This window comes from Tamandua tetradactyla, chromosome 1, assembly GCF_023851605.1.
Source record: "Tamandua tetradactyla isolate mTamTet1 chromosome 1, mTamTet1.pri, whole genome shotgun sequence".
NCBI classification, from domain to species: Eukaryota; Metazoa; Chordata; class Mammalia; order Pilosa; family Myrmecophagidae; genus Tamandua; species Tamandua tetradactyla.
In genome coordinates this window covers 141,939,643-141,960,437 of record NC_135327.1, presented here as the reverse complement: position 1 = coordinate 141,960,437, position 20,795 = coordinate 141,939,643, and the positions used below count along the sequence as shown (strand labels likewise).

At 37.6% G+C, this 20,795-nt stretch overlaps 1 protein-coding gene across 9 annotated transcripts in view; it reads left to right on the top strand.

Annotated features, from left to right (window-relative positions):
* The window catches only part of RELN (reelin), a 530,878-nt gene that overhangs the window by 215,201 nt on the left and 294,882 nt on the right, over positions 1 to 20,795 (top strand). For all 9 annotated transcript variants that reach the window (XM_077158967.1, XM_077158900.1, XM_077159048.1 and 6 more), the window contains one exon: positions 1,871 to 1,941. In XM_077158967.1, the coding sequence (XP_077015082.1) occupies positions 1,871 to 1,941 (71 nt within the window). The remainder of the gene's footprint in view (positions 1 to 1,870; positions 1,942 to 20,795) is intronic.

Genomic DNA, 20,795 nt, shown 5'->3' with positions numbered 1-20,795 from the left:
ATGGGGGCATGGGCTGGTGCAATAAAAACTAAGTTTGGGTACTAAAAAATTGCTTTATGATAAAAATATTACATACTTACAAGAAGAAGATAACTAAAATGAATAATTTGTAAACACTGTACATTGTAGGACTTTTCTTGACAGTGATTTCTGAAAACATGTCATCTTCACAATGAAAGCTAGATTGAATTCTAGATTTATGATCACAGTGTTGCTATTAGATGTGTATGTGAATTCAGAAGTGCTTAGCTTGATTGGGACTTGAACAGTGTACTTAAGTGAGTAAAGTTGCCCATGTTCCCTGTAGACATAAAACCTTTGGCTGACTAGTGAGTCTGTAGACCACATTTATAGCTTAGATTGACCCTACATTTAGTCCTCCTCATTTTCGGCTTGCTGAAGGTAAAGGAAAGCCTACAAACATATGTATAGAGAGTGGTAGCATTTGTTTATCTGTAATTTCAGTAATGATTGTTATGCAATAACAAGAGCTGGCTTCCTTTATAGGCTTCATATACAGTGTGATTTGAAGACAATGATTTGTCTCTCCAATTTTATCTCTCTTTCAACATTCAAAACTCTAACCTGTGCCATTTTTGTGTGTGTGTGTGTGTGTGTGCGTGTTAAAGTATAATATTTTCACAGTTTCATTGCTAAAATATGTTAGCTTGAGGCAACATCACCCATTAACACTTTAGCATGGCTTTGGTTTATCAGATTATTTTCAGAGAGTTGGGTCCTAGGGTACAGGGGACCAGAGGAAAGTAAATTATTCAGTGGAGTGTGGAAACAGGAAGGTCTGAAGCACAGAGGGGAAAGGTACCATCTACTGGGGGCAGAACCCTTGGGCTTCAGGAGGTCCCACTGGGGCCAGCAAGGGAGGAACTATTTACTGAGAAATGCAAGAATGAAGGGGAAATGCAGAGGCCAAACTTTGCCCTCTTGTGGCCTAGAACATGTACATAATCCATCTTCAGTAAATGATAACTAAATCAAATTCATTTTGTTTTGCTTTTGTTTTTTTTTTAATAGAGAGGATGGTTTTGGCTAAAACTAAAGTAGAGATTTAATGCTCATTTTTTTTTAGTTATTAAAAATCATTTGTGATTTACTTTCTTAAGTTTCTTAAAGAGCCATGGTTTTCTGTTTTAAATGGGTTTCAATAATGTTTTGTGCCAGAAGAGTCCCTTTTAAGGGAAAACACTCCATATTTATAAAGCATAAATAATTCTTCCTTTAATAAGACAGTTCCCATTATAACCACAGAATAACCAATCTGCTGCAAGGGTGGTGTTTTCTTTGCTGATCGTCGTGCACAGCTCTGATTAGAGGAGGTAGTAGACGCACATCTTCAAATGGTGAATTAGAGCTAGTGGGGTGAAAAGGTGCATTTTATGACGACAGATTTTGTTATGGAAGCTATGAATAGCCCTCGTTTTTTGAAGATGCCTTTAAAAAATGTAAGTCTCTGTCTCAACTCTCCATGTGCTACAGTGACTGTTGGTTTCAGAAATAAAGTGCCTTAAGAGCACCTTGTTCCAGTACTAATGTATTTCTTGCTCCGTAAAACAATTTTTCTCAAGTTCTGCTGAAGAAGAAATTTCAATAAACCTTTTTCCATACTTTTTTCTAATCAGGCTTTGTTTACAATCTACTGTTTATAGAACCAGAAGATAATTCTAAGCCTAGGTGCCTTGGTTTAAGCTTTGACTTTATTGTTTATTTACATCATTACTCAGGTGCACTTCATTTTTTAAAATCATATTCACACAAAGTTTAAGAATAAGATTTTTCTTAATTTGAAAAAACGTTGTTTAAGTTGTGAATCTCATTAAAAGATTTGGATTGACCCTTCTCTGTTCATTTCCAGGGCTACAGCCACACACAGAGGCCAAGTTATTTTCAAAGATGCTTTAGCCCAGCAGCTATGTGAACAAGGAGGTAAGAGTCATATTTGACTAGATTTGATGTGTTGGTTGTGTCGAAAGTATTCATGGTAGAACCTACTGTTCTGTGTACTGAGTAAGAATTTCATTAGTATCCCTTGATCATAATGCTTTTTAAATGGAGTTATTGACTCCTTAATATCTCTAATAATTATTTAGTAACTTTAATAAAGTTTGTACATCTGTAAATACTAAATGTGAGCAAAACAAATCAAGAGCAAATTTACCCTATTTTCATAATTTCTTCTAATGAATTACTCTTAGTTATTATGGAAATGTAAACCTTACTATTAATTTTAGTTGTCTATGAAACACATTTGCCTAATTTACCACTTAAATGCTTTGTCAACTGTGTTGGAAATGTTTCTGTTTATTGCTTTTACTATTTGATCATGTTGTACATGATCATGTGTGCAATATCTACATATTTGTTTCAACTGTGTACACTATTAATTTCGTACTTGTGGGTAGAGGCTGTATCAATATAGATTAAATTTCATATAATAGATATGTATAACTGGTCTCAGTAAACACTGTGACTTCTACTTTGTGACTGCTTCAGACACATTCAGACCTTTGCCCATACCAGACTCTCACATGTTGTGTGCATACAAGCACACGAAAGAGTGAAAACCAGGAGCCATGCCCCCAAACAGATTTGTTCCCAAACCCTTTCAACTTCCACCTGACTTTATGTCTCCAAAGTAGCAATTACCTCTGAACAGTGGTGGATACCACCCTGCAGACTGACCTTGTCTCAACTGTAGGGACTATATATGATATATGCATCGTCAATATGGTTTTATCAAAATAACGTAATACTTGATGATTATCACTGGCATACTTCTAATTATTCACACTGATAACTTTTGAATTAGAAAACTCCATTCTAATTATAGTTTGAAATGTGTTATCAGTATTATTGGGTTAAATAATTGTTCCTTCTGTGACCTTCAAGAAAGCTGATAGTCTTGTTGGTAGGCTCAGGAATTCCATCATAAAGTAAATCTTTTTCCAGACTATGTAAATGTTCACTTTACTTTATAATAATGGGATATCATTAGCAGTGAACATTAACATTCTGAAAAATACAGTCCTGAAAAATCAGAAAAGATATATCTAATTTTATTAATTTTCATCACTGCCTAAAATCTAATTTCTTTTTAGCCTCAGAATTCTGAGTAATTTTCTACTGTAAATGAATGGCTAGGATTGGGTTCATTTAAAATGAAAGAAAAAAGCCAAGAAAAATCAGTGGGGAAAAAAATCCTCAGTAAGTTAAAAAAAATCTCATATAGTAATATTGATCTTGAATGTGATTTACATGATGGTAGATATGGATGTTATTGAAAGGACTTATAGCCCAGGACCAAAAGGAAAACGTTGAGCTTTTCAACAGCACCTAATCAATTGAAATCTTATCAATCCATCTAAAATAGCATGAAAAAGAATGCTAACAATAGTGATGCTTTCCTGGGCGGGCCACGGTCGCTTAGCAGGCAGAGCTCTCGCCTGCCATGCCAGAGACCCAGGTTCGATGCCCGGTGCCTGCCCATTCAAAAAAAAAAAAAGAGTGATGCTTTCCTGCTGTCAGGAAATAATAAAGGGAATAATTTGATACTATGTAGTATATACTTATTTTGGTTCCTTCTATTTTTAATTAAAATATTAATTGTATCCCCAAATAAAATAACCATTTTAACATGTAATAACTTTCTGTGCATTGAATGAGGAATATCTAACATATTTATCGGAGAGAAATGGCAACCACTATATATCACAGCATAGTGCCTTTTATTTAGAATATACTCAGTATGTTTGTTAACTTTAATTACCTTAAACAGTTTAAACAAATGAGATTTCAATTTGTGAAGCTTGTGTTATTAATTCAAGACTATATTGCTGGTCAAACATATTGAAAAAATTAGAAGAATTAGGAAACATTCTAGTGACAGCTCAGCTAAGGGTAGTCTGGGCCCTTTCCTAAAAAGACATTCGTTGAAGGTCTTTATTCTGCAAATATTTATCGCAGGTCCTGCCTGCAGTTTGCAGTACCAAATGTGTATTTGAAAATGGGTAAGACCCATTTCCTATTCTACAGGAACTCTCCAGGGCTAGTGTGTAAAGGATACTAGTATGAATGGATCCCTGAAGTAACTAAATTTGCCTGAGAGCATTAGAAAGGCATCCCAGGGAGCCAGTCCTGAAAGGTCAGCTGCAGTTTAAGAGAAAAGGAGAGGAAATTCCATCATCTCCTCCTTTGCGTTCCCACTGACCCACCTTAGACCAGGCTCCCACCACCTCCCCTGGGAACTGCTCAGGAACCTCCTCCTTGTTTTCCTGCCCCGGTTTCCTTGGTGCCGTAGGCATGGCTTCTATAATGAGCTTTCTAAAATAGAAATATCGTCTTATTACCTCCCTGCTTAAAGCTCTTCAGTAGTTTCTTTTCAGCGTCAAATCCCCACTGCTTACCATGGCATATTAGGAAGACCCTTTATAATTTGCCTTCAGTTTGCTTCTCCCACCTCATTTCTTGTCATCCTCTTATTTCCACCTTAACATTCCCTGAGTGCACTTCCCTCTTTCACTCCAGGTTTATTTGCACTCTATGCCCTCCCTGATTTCTTTCCTGGACTACCTTTTTCTGTCTTCTTCATCTGCCTGAATCACACTTTAATAAGCATTATCTTTTCTAGAAAAAACATCTTTGATCCTTGGTCCAGGGACTCTGGTCCTAAGGAAGAAATGACTCTCATATATGGCAACACAGCTTCCTGTGTATAACCCTCAGGACACAATAATAATGCAAATGGCAACACTTTCAGCACTAGTATGTGTCAGCACCACTCATTTCATCTTCAAGCAACTCTCTGAAGAAGACAGTTATCATCCCCACTTTAAAGATGAGAAAACAAAGGCACAGTGAGGCTAAGTAACCTGCTCAAAGTCAGACAACTAGAAATCAGCAGAGTTGATTGGCAATTTGGCAGCATAGTCCATGGTATTAACCCTCACATTAAACTACTCTTCAAAGAAAGCACTTATTTGAGCATACGTTTATTCATTTGACAAATATTTATTGCATATTGTAATAAGAACATTATCATACTGCATTGGGATTTTCAGTGCACTTCCCTTGTCTGCCATTAGCTATAAGCTCCTTCAGGCTAGGGACTGTGCTTTTTATTCCTCAATCCCTAAAGCCTTGCCAAGTAGTATGCACCCAATAGATGTTTATAGAATGAATGAAGGTACAAATGAAGTGAAGTGGTCTGAGAAGTGTAAGCAAGGGAAAGCTGCCTTCAGCTAAGGCATGAAGCTGGGGGTTAAATGCTTTCTGTTACATGCCCAGGGGATCAAACATCATTCACTAGGCAGCGGGAGGCAGGGGAGTGACATGAACAGTTTGTGTTTTAGAAAGGGCAGAAGGGCTGAGTGTGCAATGCTAGTAATTGAGCAGGGGCAGGAAGAGGATTCTCCAGAGAGGGCAAGCCATGGAGAGGTGAGAGAAACTCAAGAAGGATGTATGAAAATGGTAGAACTGGCCAACAAGGACAAATGCTTCCAAGAGAATGGAGATGAGAAAGTATGAAAAATGATCTTGGGATTTAACAAATAAGAAGGCCATGGGCACTTTGGCTATAAATAAGGGTGGTTTCAGGAGAGGCTTAGAAATGAAAGCCAGGCCACCTGAGGTAGCTTTATAGCATGGAAAGCGCTGGCCAGGGCATTAGAGTCAGACAATCAAAGGAAGACAGATTACTGTGAGTTGAGAAGTGTTTGAGTGAAGCAGTGTTTGAAGTCTAGACTTAAACTTTTTGAGAAAGTCTAGCATTAAAGGGAAAGGAAAAGATAGGACAGTCAGAGGAGAAGGCAGGTTCAAGAGAAAGATGGTTTCTTTCTCTCCTTCCCCCTCCTTTCTCTGCTCCTCCTTCCCTCCTTCTTTTTCTTTCTTTCGTTTTCCCCCTCCCTCTCACTCTCTTCTCTTGCCCTGAGAATGGAAAAATCAGCACATATTTATAGACTGCTAATGCTTGCAGCCAAAACCACCAATAACGTACCTGAAGTTGAACACGTTGGGCTCAGTTCTTGTTCCGGTGTGGAGAATGCACACCGTGGGAAATGAAGGGGCATCTCACAGAAAGGATGGTACAAAAGTAATGACATGATTTGCGCCTGGGTTCCATGACTTGGGGAAGGGTTTAAGGAGATGGGTGTTCGCTCTGGATTATATGATGTCAAGAATTTTGGTAATTCCATGGTCAGATATCTCAATAACCCTTATTTAGAGGGAGGGCAGACGAGTGCAAGGCTTAAGCTATAATTGGTAAGGAAGCTGCAGCCACTCATGTTAGCCAGAAGAGGGGGATGTGTGGAATTTGGGGACTGGGACAGTGTTCACGTTTGGGCTGTGTTCAGTTGATTACGCAGTGGACTTATGTCTTGACCTCTCATGGTCACAGCGTGGCCTCATCTGGTATTAGTTTTCTGTGAAATTGTTTACAGAGTAGCAGGGCCTCGCTGTGAGCTCTAGGCCAGTCTTTGCAACACCAGGTCCTTGCTGGTAGAACCAGACCAGCTCCTGAATGTCAGAGGCTGCTCTTCTCTTTCTCATGGTAGAGGAGAGAATACTAGTGGGCAGTCTTTTCCTTTTGGATTTAGGGTTTATGAAGACTTTGGAATCCTAAATAAATAGGTTTGGATCAGGCTCTACCTGTGTGGCCTTGCTCTCCAGAGTTCCTGACACAAAATACGTTTTCAGTAAATGATAAAGGGAAAGGAAAATGGCTGAAGCAAAATTTTAGTTAAAATCAGCAAATGTGGAATCAAAAGCATAGGTAGCTCTGAGTGGTGGCATTGTGAGTGTTTAAATTATTTTCTTTAAACTTACCTGTATCTTCTAACTTTTGACAGTGAATTTATGTTATTTGGGTTGTGAAGAAACAACCCAAGTTTCCCCTAAAGAGCACAGATGTGAGGTTACACTTATGAAGGGGGTGGGGGCGGACGGGAGGGCAACACTGAAAAGGCATGTGGAGTAATCACTTCTCAGAAACTGAGGGGCAAATTCTAAATTGCAACACCCTTGTCCTGTGCAAGGACTTGCTTTATTCCCTTAACATAATTTGTATTTGCTGTATCATATTTATTTAAATACTCATTTCTCCCAACTGGGAGCTTCTGGAAAGTAGAAACTATGATTTAATTTTTGGTTTTCTTAACCCCTAACAATGTTTGGCACAATGTTTGGCTCAAACAATGTTTGGCACAAAATAAATGTTTATTGAATTGTTGGCTTAAACATTTTACAATTGAAAAATAATTCCCTTCCTGAAAAAAATATCCTTAACATTGAACCTCTGCTGTGGAATGTTCTGTGACAGTGTGGCTGTTACCGAAATAATGTTCCTTGCACCAATTTCAGTTTGTAAAATGTATGTGCCACCCTATTAAATAAAATCTGAAAATTTTTCACTCTAATGCATCCCCTCAGTACTCTTGGAACATGTAGCAGCTCAGGAATTTTAGGTATTCAGCTTGGATTCTCAGGGCCCCATGTCAGTGTAGACGTATCTCCAGCTGACTTCTGCTGGAGGCAAGGAACCAGAATTTTCTCATCTCCAATCCAGGGGGAGTAAACTGAATAACTCCCAATTGTTTTGAAAGTGAAAATGAAAAATACTTTGTTTCACTCACTAGAAGTAAAAAATTTAAAAGTGAATTCATTGACCATTCAGTTCTCAACGAGAATCATTGAATAGCCTTCTGCAGGTCCAGCACCATTGACAGTCTTGGGAAATACGTGTGATCTGAGCAGAAATCTGCTTCTCCTAGAGCCAGTGTTCCATTGAAGGGGAGAGAGACAATAAAGAAAAGACCTAATCAATGAGTAAAGGTGGTAAATACAGTGAGAAAAAAAAAATTAGAGCCGAATAAAACTGCAGGGTTGGGGAGAAAGGCAAGAGGCAGACAGCAGTTTTTAATAGGTGGCTGATAAGGCAGGTCGGCGACGACATCAGAGCACAGAGCCAGAGAGAGGTAAAGGATCTGCTCACATGCCTGGGGGACTGTTCAGATGTCACTGACTAACTCTGAGGACAAGCGTTTTTTTGTGAACCACTGTTAGAGATGATTAAAGCAAAGATAGAGGCAATTTCAGAATGAGATAAAAATCAGAAAGAAACTAGTGGAGATCGGTCTTTAGAAGTAATTATTGTACAACTAGGAAAAGACTGCAGAACTGATAAATATCCCTCTGAATCCTATAAACGGGTGCTGTTGGAAATGTTAATGTGATTACGTGGTACATATGGACTAAGGATGAGAAATAACATTTGAATTTATACTCTGATCATAGAATTATAGGTTCCTTATCTGTAGACAAACAATGAAGCCAAGAAAGTTAACTTGACACAGTAATCACTTCTAGTGAATGACAGTACTAGAATCCACACCTCTGGATTCACAGCCCAGTGTTGATTCCATTATATCAAGGAGATTCTCAAATTTATAAATTAGAAATTAAATACCTTGGAAATTACAACCTCAGTAAACAAGATTTTATCACCACTGCCTTAATTCCCTGAACACCTAGGAGAAGATGCTCCCTTTTTGGATACTTGTAAATCCCCAGGGTTAAGATGAGCCTTACGCCGATGTGAGCGTGTGTCAGCTCAGCTGTGGCTGGTCCAGCAATGTGCACAAACCTCAGTGAGGATGGAGCAGGAAGAATGATGGCCTGTGAGCTTCTTGGCACACCCTCTTCAGACACACACATTGATTATTTAGCAAGGCCAGATGGCCGGCTTAGCAGCCGACAGAAGCCGTGCCCTGTAGTGCCCCCAAAGGGTGCATGCCATTTATAAACTATGCTGGAATTCTCTGTTGTTGGTAGCTGGAAGTGGATGTAACCAAAGGTAAATGTTTTATGTCAGGAGGAAAGGGGTCAGGCTTACAGCTGGAGCAGAAAACCTTGGCTGCTTTCTTCCAGGCTCAGCAGTTTTTTGGCTGTTCATCACTCTTAAAACACTGAGTAATAGAAAATGTGGATATATTCTTTAAAAGCTATTCGGATCATGGTGGTAGATAGTGTATACACTTCTTTCAGACCCCAAACTCTGGAATTTTAAAATCCATTATATTAGGGGTTGGTGAAAGTGGTGTGAGATGGAAAAGAAATTGATAAATAAGTCCATAATGTGAATGGGTGTTTAACCTACTTCAGAGATATTTTCTAGCACTTTAGGAATGTTTTTTTATGCTATAATATTGCATGAATTATAGATGACAGCTACCAGAATCTTCCCTTGGCTATGTTTGTTACCGAGCAGTTTATATATAAAATATAAATTCTTTATTAATTCAGACCTGTTTCTCTCTAATAGCCAGAATTGGGTTTTATCATATCTTCTTTAATAGCTGAAGCGAGACATAATGAATAATATGTTTCATTTGAATTTGCTCAACATAAAAATATTTGCTGGCCAAAGACATCTGTTTTCCTTGTGGCTGTTTTGTAGTGTAAATTTCACTTTAGCAATTATTACTCCTGTTCATGGCTTTGTAACTTACAAACAAAGGTGGTTAAATTAGGAGGTTTGTGGAAACCATCCAGGAACCCCCAGTCTTGCTTAGAGTTCTCCAATCATGGCAAGGCACTGAGGCCCCCCTGGGGCTGTGGCAGGCACGTGTCCCTGAAGGCAGATAAGCTGTCCTCTTGGATAACCAAAGACTAATGTGGCCACAGTAAATTCCTTGTTGCTGGCTCTGGGTAGGTCCACCTACTTTTTTAATTTTCAAAAGAATGATGTTTGGGACTGGTTCTGTTCTATTTATCTCAAGGTGATTGAACATAGATTTAAACAGCTTTCTTTTCAGTTCTGAGGGTGTATACATTCCCACTTGACAGCTTTATCTAGTCCAAAGTCAAAACACCAAGATTTATGCCTGAGAAGAATTTGACATTGAGTTCTTCTGAAATCCCATAGAAATATGCGTCCTATTCATGCTGCTTATATAATCTATTTGATTCCTCCATGATTTGAATGACAAAGCCTAAGTTTGGATCTATGCAAGAATGTGGGAGAGAAGGAGGCAAAGGTGTTAGAAACACACCTAAGTCCCAGTTATTTCATCAACTTATTAATTCAAACTTATTTTTAATGTACACATGAAAATTTAGCTTTTTTAATACCATAATTAACACAGATTGTCCTAATTGTGTTTTTAATAGTTGGAATCCATTAATAGAAATTAACACATATTGTGTTTTATCCCTGTGTGGAGCTCTACACCAGATGCATAAGAGTTGTGTGATGGTAGACAGCAGTTTCACATCCTGTTCTTAAATAGCATATAATAGGGATATACTGATCCAGATCCAGACCTGAAGAATAAGGAGCAAAACACATTTACAAGGGATAATAAATTCAGTGGGAACAGCACTCTGCTTTGGAGCTTTGTCCCTGCGTCCTCCATCTCCTCTGACCTTGCTCTGACCATTTTGACCTCTCCTCTCTGTATCTTCATCTGTCCTTCACTGGCACTTCCTCCTCAGCATTTAAACATGCCAAGACCATTCCTACCTTGAACAAGAATTCCACCCTGTTTGCCCCTCCGGTCATCGTTCTCGTTCACACCCCAACTTCCTGAAAGAGCAGCGTGTGCTCCCAGGCCTCACTCCTAACCCCAGCTAACTGGATTCTTCTGCCACTTTCCACGGAAGCCTCCTTCTCCAGGTCACCGGGGACCTGCTTTAGGTGCCCCCTAATCTGAAGGACTCTGCCCCTCACCGTCCCTGACTTCCCAGCTCCTTCTCAGTTTCCTTAATCAGTTCCTCTTCTTCACACGTAGTACATTCTGGGATTGGCAGTAATTGTGTCCTCCAGCTGCTTTCTCACTCTTATATTGTCTCTGATGATCTCATTCACGCCTATGAATTTCCTCTCCTGAACTCTATTTTCTTGCTCCTTACTCAGGGAGTCAGTAATGCAAAGAGGTCAAGAACATAGAGTGTGGAGCCATATACACTTTGGTTTGAATTTCTGCTCTGGCTCTAGCTATCTAATTCCCTGAGTCTCAGTGCCCTCATCTGTAAACAGGGAAAATAATAGTGCCTACCTTTTTGACAGCCCTATACCGTGCTCAAGAGCATGGCACAATGTTATATGTCCCCAAGGAACTTAGTAAAGTTGTGAAGATTAAATGCAATCATAAAGTACATAGCATAATGGCTAGCACATATATATATCCATACATTTTAGATATCATTATTATGGGGCATCTCTATTTGGAAACCCTTTACATACCTCAAGCACCACGCATTCCAAACTGCCCTTGACATTTATTTCCTCAAATCTTGGCCTCCTTTTTTGAAGTTCTGGTTAGTGACTTCATAATCAACCCAGTTACTAAAACAGAAAATTAAATAACATTTCTTTGCTCCTTCCTTTCTGCCCTTCATGTCTATATACAAGACATCTCAATATCTCTTAAACCAATCCTTTTCTTTTCAACCCTACTCTCATTGCTTTGATTCAGGCCTTCCATACATCTATCAAAATGTCTTTCATAAACACAAACCTTATCTTATTCCCAGCCTCAAACCCTGTAGCTATCCCCAACTGCCTTGATGGAAGTTAAAACCCCTCAGCCTGGCTTTTAGGCCCCTCCATGATCTGGCCTCTGTCTTTAACCTCATCTCTGCATTTAGCCTCTCCTCCACCTTTCCCATGCTCCCTTACCACCAAACTCTTTGCTTCAGCTGTAATAAGCAGTTAAACTCACCAAACAAATCTTTCTGCCCCCTACCTCTCAGCTTTACACATATGCTAATTCCTTTCCCTGGAATACCTTCCTCTTTACTTGCTCCTGCATCTAATTGGTGGAGTCAAACTCATCCTTATAGATCAGACTTCCATTCCGGTATCTTAATGCTACACCACTTTGTATTCACTATTAGATTTATTTCACTATATTGCATTGTAATGAATTGACTTCTCAGTTTTGTTACTGTGCTTTGAATTCCTTGATCTCTCAGGGACTAGGTCACTTTTATATTCAAAAAACTTGGCGCAATACCTAGCACTTAGTAGGCACTCAAATATTAGTTGAGGGAATGATTGAGCCGCATAGAGTAGGTATACCTGTCCAAAATTGTTGAACTACTCTAAAGCCTTTATTTGCTGGCCAGCGTGCACCTCCTGTGCTCCAGAAATGTGTTCACAACTATATTTAGGCAGTATTATGTGCTCCTTCTGCATTGATGAACTTTATAGGAACAGCTTCCCTACAAACCCACAGTTGGATGGTTGTTACTGCAGATATCTTCACTCCATTGCTCAGTTTCTCCTTTGTAAGAAACCATGAGAAACTTCTTTCAAGTCCTGAAGTAACCATCTTCATCATCCTAATGGCTTTCCTTCCTCCCTCTGAATGTTTTTTACAAGCTGTGTGTGCTCAGACTTCAGGTCAATCTGTAGCTTCTTTTCCTCTCCAATGCCCTATCTCTGACCTTCAATCTTTTCAAGTTCTCAAAGTCTAAGATTAAAAAGAAGGAAAACATTACACAGTAATACTTAAAAAATAAAAATTCACATGATATTTTATATTTCGGTTTTTCACTTAAAAAACATTTATTTATATCATAGGCCTATTTTTTTAAAAATAGATGGCTTTCCCGCCAATAAAGATGGGGCATGAACATGGTAAGACAATGAGTCACAAGTTTTAGTGTTTATTGACAGCTTATAATAGAATAAATCTTACCTGAAAAGCTCTCTGTCCCCCAGTCATAGGTTTGAAAGATATATTTTGGGATTGCTCTTATTTCATTTATTTTAAAATATGAGAGATGCAAAGTTGTTAGGAGACACAAATCAAATTGAGGTGGGAAATGGAAGAGGGAGTGAAGAGAAAAATATTTCCTAATATTGCTGGTTCTGTGTATAATTTAGCTATCTTTAAATATTAAGTGATCTTTTATACTGATCATAAGTAAATTCCTGAACAGAGCGAGAACTATTTTCACTCTAAATTTATAACATTTTTGGAAGCTTAATTATCATACTTGAAGGTCAAATGGTGTTTTATTGCAATAAAATACAAAAAAGTAATAAAGAAATTATTCCTGGGGAGATGAAAGTCTAGGTTCATAGCTCATTAAATGGTAACTTCATAGACCATGTCTAATTTGTCATATTTAGCTTTGGAAGTTTAATACATTTGAATTTCAAATTAGGTGAAGAAATACCTGAGGCAAAACTACCTAGGGGCTTTGAATTCCAAAATGATTCAAGAGATGTGTATTTCCCCTAACATAATACCTTTAGTTGTAAGAATTGCCTATCATCATATATATAGTGCTTACCTGATTGAAAGGCTTTTTTTTTTTTAAGTAATCGATAATATTAGCAACAAAGCTCATTAACCACTTCCCATTTAGTCTGACAAAAAGATTTGTTTGGGCATCCCTTTTTTCTGCCCAGCATTATTGAAGCCTCCATCCTTTGTACTGAATAATTTGTTAACAAGTTGGCTGGTAATTATCAGTGTTACTGTATTTGGGGAGTCACAGGATTACTTAAAAGTTTCCTTCAAAATAAGTCAGTTAAAAGAAAAACTAGTTTGTTATAAGAATAAACTTTGAGGAATTAGACACAACCTCAGTTTCAACTGCTGTGATCTAACAAGATGCTGGTGGGCTCAACTTCAGAAGGAGCACACACACAGAAATGCTTTTTGAAAAATGAAGCTTTTCTTGACTTTTAGCATGTAATTTGTCTCTTGGACAAATTGAATTGATGATGGAAAGAATTTTGCTTCAGTTTAATATAGAGAAACTATGTCATGATCCATGTTTATGGTATTCACAATAAAGAAATGCCCAGTAGTTTAAGCTTTTGAAATGTGGTGCAGAAAAAAAAGAATAACTGTGAACCTAAGATCCAAATGAAATTATTAGATGCTAATAAAAAATCAGAGGCATTTGCTACCTGTTGAGGTTTACAGGAATCTGCCATCTTCCATTTTATCTACAAAACTCAATGAATGCTGTCTTGACTAATGCCAATATTGTCAGGGTAAATTGTAAATTAGAATCTGTGAGATGCTTGAAATTAATGGAGATAATAGAGAAAATGTGTTTAGTAAAAGAAAGGTAATGTTATTCACAGAGTAACTCTATCTAATGCTAAGCAATAGATATCCAACATTAATTGTGTTTGAAAGATTGGAAAATAATGATAATAGATATTTTCATTCACAGTAAAAGTAAGATTAATGTCTACTGAGTGGCAGAGGAATGGAAAATAGGTTGTTTGACATCTAACCATAGCACTATTTATAAGAGTTTACAAGTTATAGGTAGAAATTTCATGTTAAGCCAAATTGCCCACATCCTTGTGATATTGATTTCTTGTACTGATATGAATTGGGCCTTTCATGGACAGTTTCATAACTGTGTTACACATAACTCCCTGCGTCATTGCCTTTATCAAATCTGCATTAGTGTGAAGTTATTGTACTCATTCAAAGCAGTTTCTCTCTCTTTCTTATGGTAGTTCATGGTGATTAGCAAATAACTTCAAGAATAGCCCAACTGAATAAGGAACTTCTATAGCAATATATTTTTTCAAAGAAATTTTAGAGTGCTTTCTAAAAACAATGATTCAGGTTTCTTTTGTTCTCGACTGTATTATCTTATGCATTTAAAAATTTGTTACTATCCTCTTCATATAGTCTATGAAATCTTAGGAAAATGCATACCAAATTTTCAGGCATTTAGTAGTATTTTACCATGTAGGAAAATGCTGGACTAAGCAAAACAAACAAACAAACAAACAAAAAAAAAAACAGAATATCACTGAAGTATTTAATTACTAGTCTAAAATTTTGTGTTCTACCAAAACAAATCATGGTGATGGGTGCTGCTGGAGAGAGAATTTGAAGAAAAATACATTTAGGTTGTACTGTTTTAGTTTCTTAGGCTGGTCAAAGCAAATACCATGAAATGGGTTGGCTTTAACAAAGGGAATGTAATAGCCTACAGTTTTGAATCTGGGAAAATGTCCAAATCAAGGTTATGCCTTCTTCTTGAAGACTGACTGCTGGTGATCCTTTGTTTCTCTGCTACGTGGCAAGGCACATGATGAGGCATCTGCTGTTCTCTCCCTTCTTTTCCGGGTTCTTTTGATTTCATTTTCTTGCTTCCATGACTTTCTGTCTTTCTGTCTGAATTTCATTCTCTATAAAGGACTCCAATTAGAGGATTAAGACCCATTCTGATTGAGGTGGATCAAACCTTAATTGTAGTGGCCTCATCAAAAGGTGCTTCTTACGATGGATTCATACCCACGGGAATGGGATTAAATTTAATAACATGTTTTTCTGGGGTACATAGAGCTTCAAACCACTATTACAAGCAACTGAAGAAGTTGAGAAAAATAAAGCATGCAGTGCAGGTTTATGAGGAATTTGGCACTCATAGAAACACTTATTACCTGTCTAAGATGAAAGGAGTGTAAATGTGTCTAAAACTTTGACCATCTCCAAATTTTTCCCAGTTTACCTGTTCTTGGGAGTTCTGTGATGAATCAGATTAAGCAGATCCTCGCTTATCAATCCTTACCTGGTTAAAATTGCTACCAACCTGAATTGAGCTATAATTATATATAATTTTAACTCAACCTGAATTGAGTTAAAATTATACTTGATAATTTTAAAGATTTTTATTTTTTTATCAAAAAGAAAATCAAGATATGCCATGTCTTCATTCTTAATCCTTTGCTGAAGGCAGCCTTTTAACATGGTAGCTTTAGTGAGATTCCATAGTCATTCCTACATTCTGTTGGCATGCTTTTACTTTTATTTTTTGCTGTTTTTCTTTTTTAAGCAAAGTAGAATCATTGTTTTAAGTTGCCTGTTAGCAGTTCATATTTATCTGTTCTTTGATCTCCATGATAACTTTTAGCTAAACTGATTCATTTCAATGACATTTGGCATACGCCTTTAATTTTCAAGAAATACTTTAAATTCAGTTTCCAATTCTGTCCAGTTATTTGAATTTGATCATACTTCACAAAGGACATAGTATTTGTAATTTTTGTGGCTATTTAGTTTGTGGTTAAAGATTCCAGAGAAATGTGATTATTCTGAATGAGATTTGGAATTTATGTACACAAATTTATTGACCACTTTCTGTTGATCTATTAATACAGGTATTGAACTTACCACCTTGCATGAGATTATTGACAAACTAATAGATGTTCAGAGTTCAGAGTTCAGTTGATTTCATGTAGTGATTCAAGAAATCCAACCACAGGATATGGTACATGATAGTTACATTCTAGTTGTAAAATGCCATTGAATGTTTGATCTCTAACCATTAAACTGTTTACAAAGGTTTATAAGCTATTGGCAGAAATTTCATATTAAGCAGAATTGCCCCAATATTTATGGGAAGATATGTAATTTAATAAGTAATAAAGTGCCTGTGTAAACCAAAATTAACTCCCTGTACTTTTTTCAAAAGTAAATTTTTTATGTAATGTAGGGTGTATAACTAATAGTTTTTGTGAATCTGGGAGTATCCAATTTTGTGTTAGGATAAAAGGTGAGCTTTTCCTCACAATTTAGTTTGTCCAGCCTCCTTATCTGGTATCATGAGCCTCACCAGTGAAGCTAAATCAGGACCATACATCAATCTTCTCTAGTGATATGCCCAGAACCAGTTAAGCTTCCCTTCCCCTCTCTCCAATTCATTCTCCTCTGACAACTAACAGGGCCCCTTCCCTCATTCTATCCTCTGTTGTGCCTAGTTATGGTTGCTTAACCCAGGCTTCCACTTTTCTTTCAGGTGCGTTCTATTGCTCTATCCAAAGTCCACTCTTTTAGGAATATTTCTTTTCTTTCTCATTCTCAGGAACAATTCCCAGAATAAGCCATTTTGCAGCATTTGTGGTAGCTAGCATCTGACATGCAAATTTCAGAATAAAGATGTTGGGAAACTGGGCCAAGGTGGAAGGTGGATGGAGGGCTGTCTAGTTTCATTGAAGAGGCAGAGAATCAATAAGAGACCAACACAAGGTGGACATGAAACCATTTTAGCAATCTAGAAGGATGAGTCAGAACCAATTCAATGACAGAGAAGCAGGGAAGATATACATAGAGATATGCCACTGAATAAGCACCTGGGAGGTTGACAGATTAGGACCTGTCTGGCAAGCATACATTTTAAATTTAATAGAAGATTAAGGACATGTGTACCAAAGTCGTATAATTCAGGAACTTTGTAATTCATCCTTGTTCACAAGTATGAGGCAAGGCAAGTACTATCCAAGTGGGAGTGAAATAAATGATATTGAATATGTGATATTTCTTCAGTCTACCTACTCTAATGTTTCTGTCATTCATTTATCCCAGTAAAATATGGAAAAGATGGTTAATTTTCTAGAGACTTAGAAAATTTGTTTAGAGTGCATAAAACTAGATTGATAGCATCATTTATTCAGAGATCATTAAAATAAGCTTCCCAGGCACAGTACTTTACTAGATTTTGAGCCATTTTTACATCATTCATGTGTGGTTGTTTTTCAAGGAAATTAGTACTTTTTCCTTGCATTAAGTTGAATGTATAATAAGCATAAATCTCTTTTCGGGGAAATAATGTAATAAACCATATCATTTGGTTATCTCAGACCGGATAATTTTGCTAAAAAATGTTGAATTTTGTCTTCCTAATTAATGATTTAAAACATGATTTAAATTTGCTGAGTTAAATTAAATCCAGATGGACACTTATTTGGTGTTTACACTGCCCAGACCATTTTACTAAAGGACTTTTTGTCAATGCTATGAGTACACATAGGCATTTTTCTAAGGTTTGAATCTTCAATGGATCATTTTCCAAAATGTCAGAAAATGTATTGTAACTAAGAAATAGCTTTCAATCCGCTTTCGTATTTATTGAGAATCTGTTACCAGTTTTGGCTGGAATCTTGGCTTGACATATTTTCTGCCTTTGAGGAACTTAATTATATTTAGAAGAAAAGGCACAATACAGAGAAAAGTTCAACATGCTACAAAAATAAGGACTGGGTTGCATGATTAAGACCAATAGTTTCTAAACCAGGCATTCCATCAGAATCAGCTGGGCAGGTTTTTACAAATACTAATTCTGTCAGTCCTCCAAGCCACAGAGGCTAGCACCTCCTCACAGGCATAGCAGGCTGGTTCCCCCAGGAGAAAGGAAACAGACTTTAGCAAGGTCTTAGCTCAACCAAGCTTCAATTGCAGAATTAATTAACACACTTTGACTATTGAAAACAAGTCACCAGCACAGATAAACCTGGAATAAGCACTAAAAGAGCTAAGAGGTTTTGGGCTGGGACTGACAAGGGGGAAAAAAAAGGCTTTTTGGGTTGGACAGCAAAAATACTGGAAAAGAAACGGGGCACATAGAGCCTGGAGATACATAGAGCTACGTACCAAATAGAGCTCTTGATTGAAAATTTAAGGAGCAGGGGTCTGCTCTGAAAAGACTTTTTTCCCCCCTTTTGCTTTTTTTAAAAACTTCTTCCTTAACAGCTCATTAGACAGAACTGGAAGCACTGTCAGTTATCAGCACTGCCCCAGGCAAGGGTGGAATAAAGCTTGTTGGAGAGACAAAGTAAGTTGTCAGATGAAAGGTGTTAATTCCTTAAAGGGTGCATTTTCCCCAAGACAAAGTGGGTGGGGTCCAGCTCAAGTGTAATCTCTCCTTCAAGGAATTCAGGCCCCATGGTCTGGAAAACTGAAGCAATTAAAGCCATTTTATTACCTCACCTCTGTCTCAACCACACCCCTGGCAGGGAGAGTCTGCTGAAATTAAAGGTACTGCATTATTTTAATCTTGTGAGAAGCCACAGGCAGAGGAGTACCACATGCTTGGCAGGATAGGAAAAGTACAGAGGGTAGAGGCTTCATAGGAAAGTCTGACGACTTTCTGGGTCTCACTCTCAGGGAAAACTGATCCTCACTTCTCTTTTCTCCTGAGACATGGGCCTGTCTGTTCTGAGAAAATCTGGCTGGGGTCTATAATATCTGAGGAGACCCTCCTCAAAAAAAAAAAGAAAAGAAAAAGGAAAAAGAAAAAGAAGGCTCCATATAGGCAGGGCAAGAAACAGAAAAATAAGAACTGAAAATTTCTAATCAGTTAGACAAAACCTGTGCTAGAGGTCTAGAATAAATTGAACTGAATGTCAAAGAACAGATAGAGTACAATGCCATCCTGCAAGAAAATACTAGGCAAAAGGGTGAAAACAACCTCCAGAATAAACTAATTAAGAAAATCAAATGCCTAGACACCAGGAAAAAATGAGTCATACTAGAAAAATCAAAGATGTGGCTCAGTCAAAGTGACAATCCAACACTTCAAATGAGATACAGGAGTTGAAACAACTAGTTCAGGATGTTTGAACAGACATGGAAAATCTCATCAAAAATCAAATGAATAAATTGAGGGAGGATATAAAGAAGACATTGGGCAAACAAAGAGAAGAACTAAAAAGTTGAAAAAACAAATCACAGAACAATAGAAGAAAAAATGGAAACCTACAGCAATAGTTTTGAAGAGGTAGAAGAAAGGATTAATGAACTAGAGGACTGAATATCTGAAATCTAATACACAAAAGCAAACAGGGAAAATAATGAAAAATATGTGTAGGGTCTCAGGGAATTGAATAATATCATGAAGCACATGAATATATGTGTTGTGGGTGTCCCACAAGGAGAAGAGAAGGTAAAAGGAGAAAAGACTAAAGGAGGAAATAATCACTGAAAATTTCCCATCCCTTCTGAAAAACATAAAATTACTGATCCAAGAAGTATAGCATACCCCAAACAGAATAGATCCAAACAGACATACTCCAAGACAGTTATTAATTGTTCTAGTTTGCTAGCTGCCGGAATGCAACACACCAGAGACGGATTGGCTTTTAATAAAAGGGGATTTATTTTGTTGGTTCTTCAGAGGAAAGGCAGCTAACTTTCCACTGAGGTTCTTTCTTATGTGGAAGGGACAAGATGGTCTCTGCTGGTCTTCTCTCCAGGCCCCTGGGTTCCAACAACTTTCCCAGGAGTGACTTCTTTCTGCATCTCCAAAGACTCAGGCTGAGCTGCTAGTGCTGAGATGAGGAATGCCGAGCTGCTAGCTGTGCTACATTGCGTTCTCTCATTTAAGCACCAGCCAATTAAGTCAAATGTCACTCATTGCAGCAGACATGCCTCCTAGCCGACTGCAGTTGTAATTAGCAACAGATGAGGTTCACGTACCATTGGCTTATGTCCACAGCAACAAGACTAGGTATGCTCACCTGGCCAAGTTGACAACTGAATCTAACTAACACATTAATCAACTGTCAGATGTCAAAGACAGAGAGAATTTTGAAAGCAGCAAGAGAAAAGCTATCCATCATATACAAGAGAAGCCCAATAAGACTATGTGTGGATTTCTCAGCAGAAACCATGGATGCAAGAAGTCAGTGATATGATATATTCAAGATCCTAAAAGAGAAAAACTGCCAACCAAGAATTCTATACTCAGCAAATTTGTCTTTTGAAAATGAGGGAGAGATTGAAATATTTTCAGGCAATTACTGAGAGAATTTTTAGGCAAGAGACTGGCTCTGCAAGAAATACTAAAGGGAGCACTAAAGGCAGGTAGGAAAAGGCAGGAGAGAGAGGTCTGGAGAAGAGTGTAGAAATGCAGACTATATCAGAGAAGGTAAAAAGAGAACCAAATTAGATATGACATATAAAATCCAAAAGACAAAATGGCAGAAGAAAGTCCTGCCTTTACAATAATAACACTAA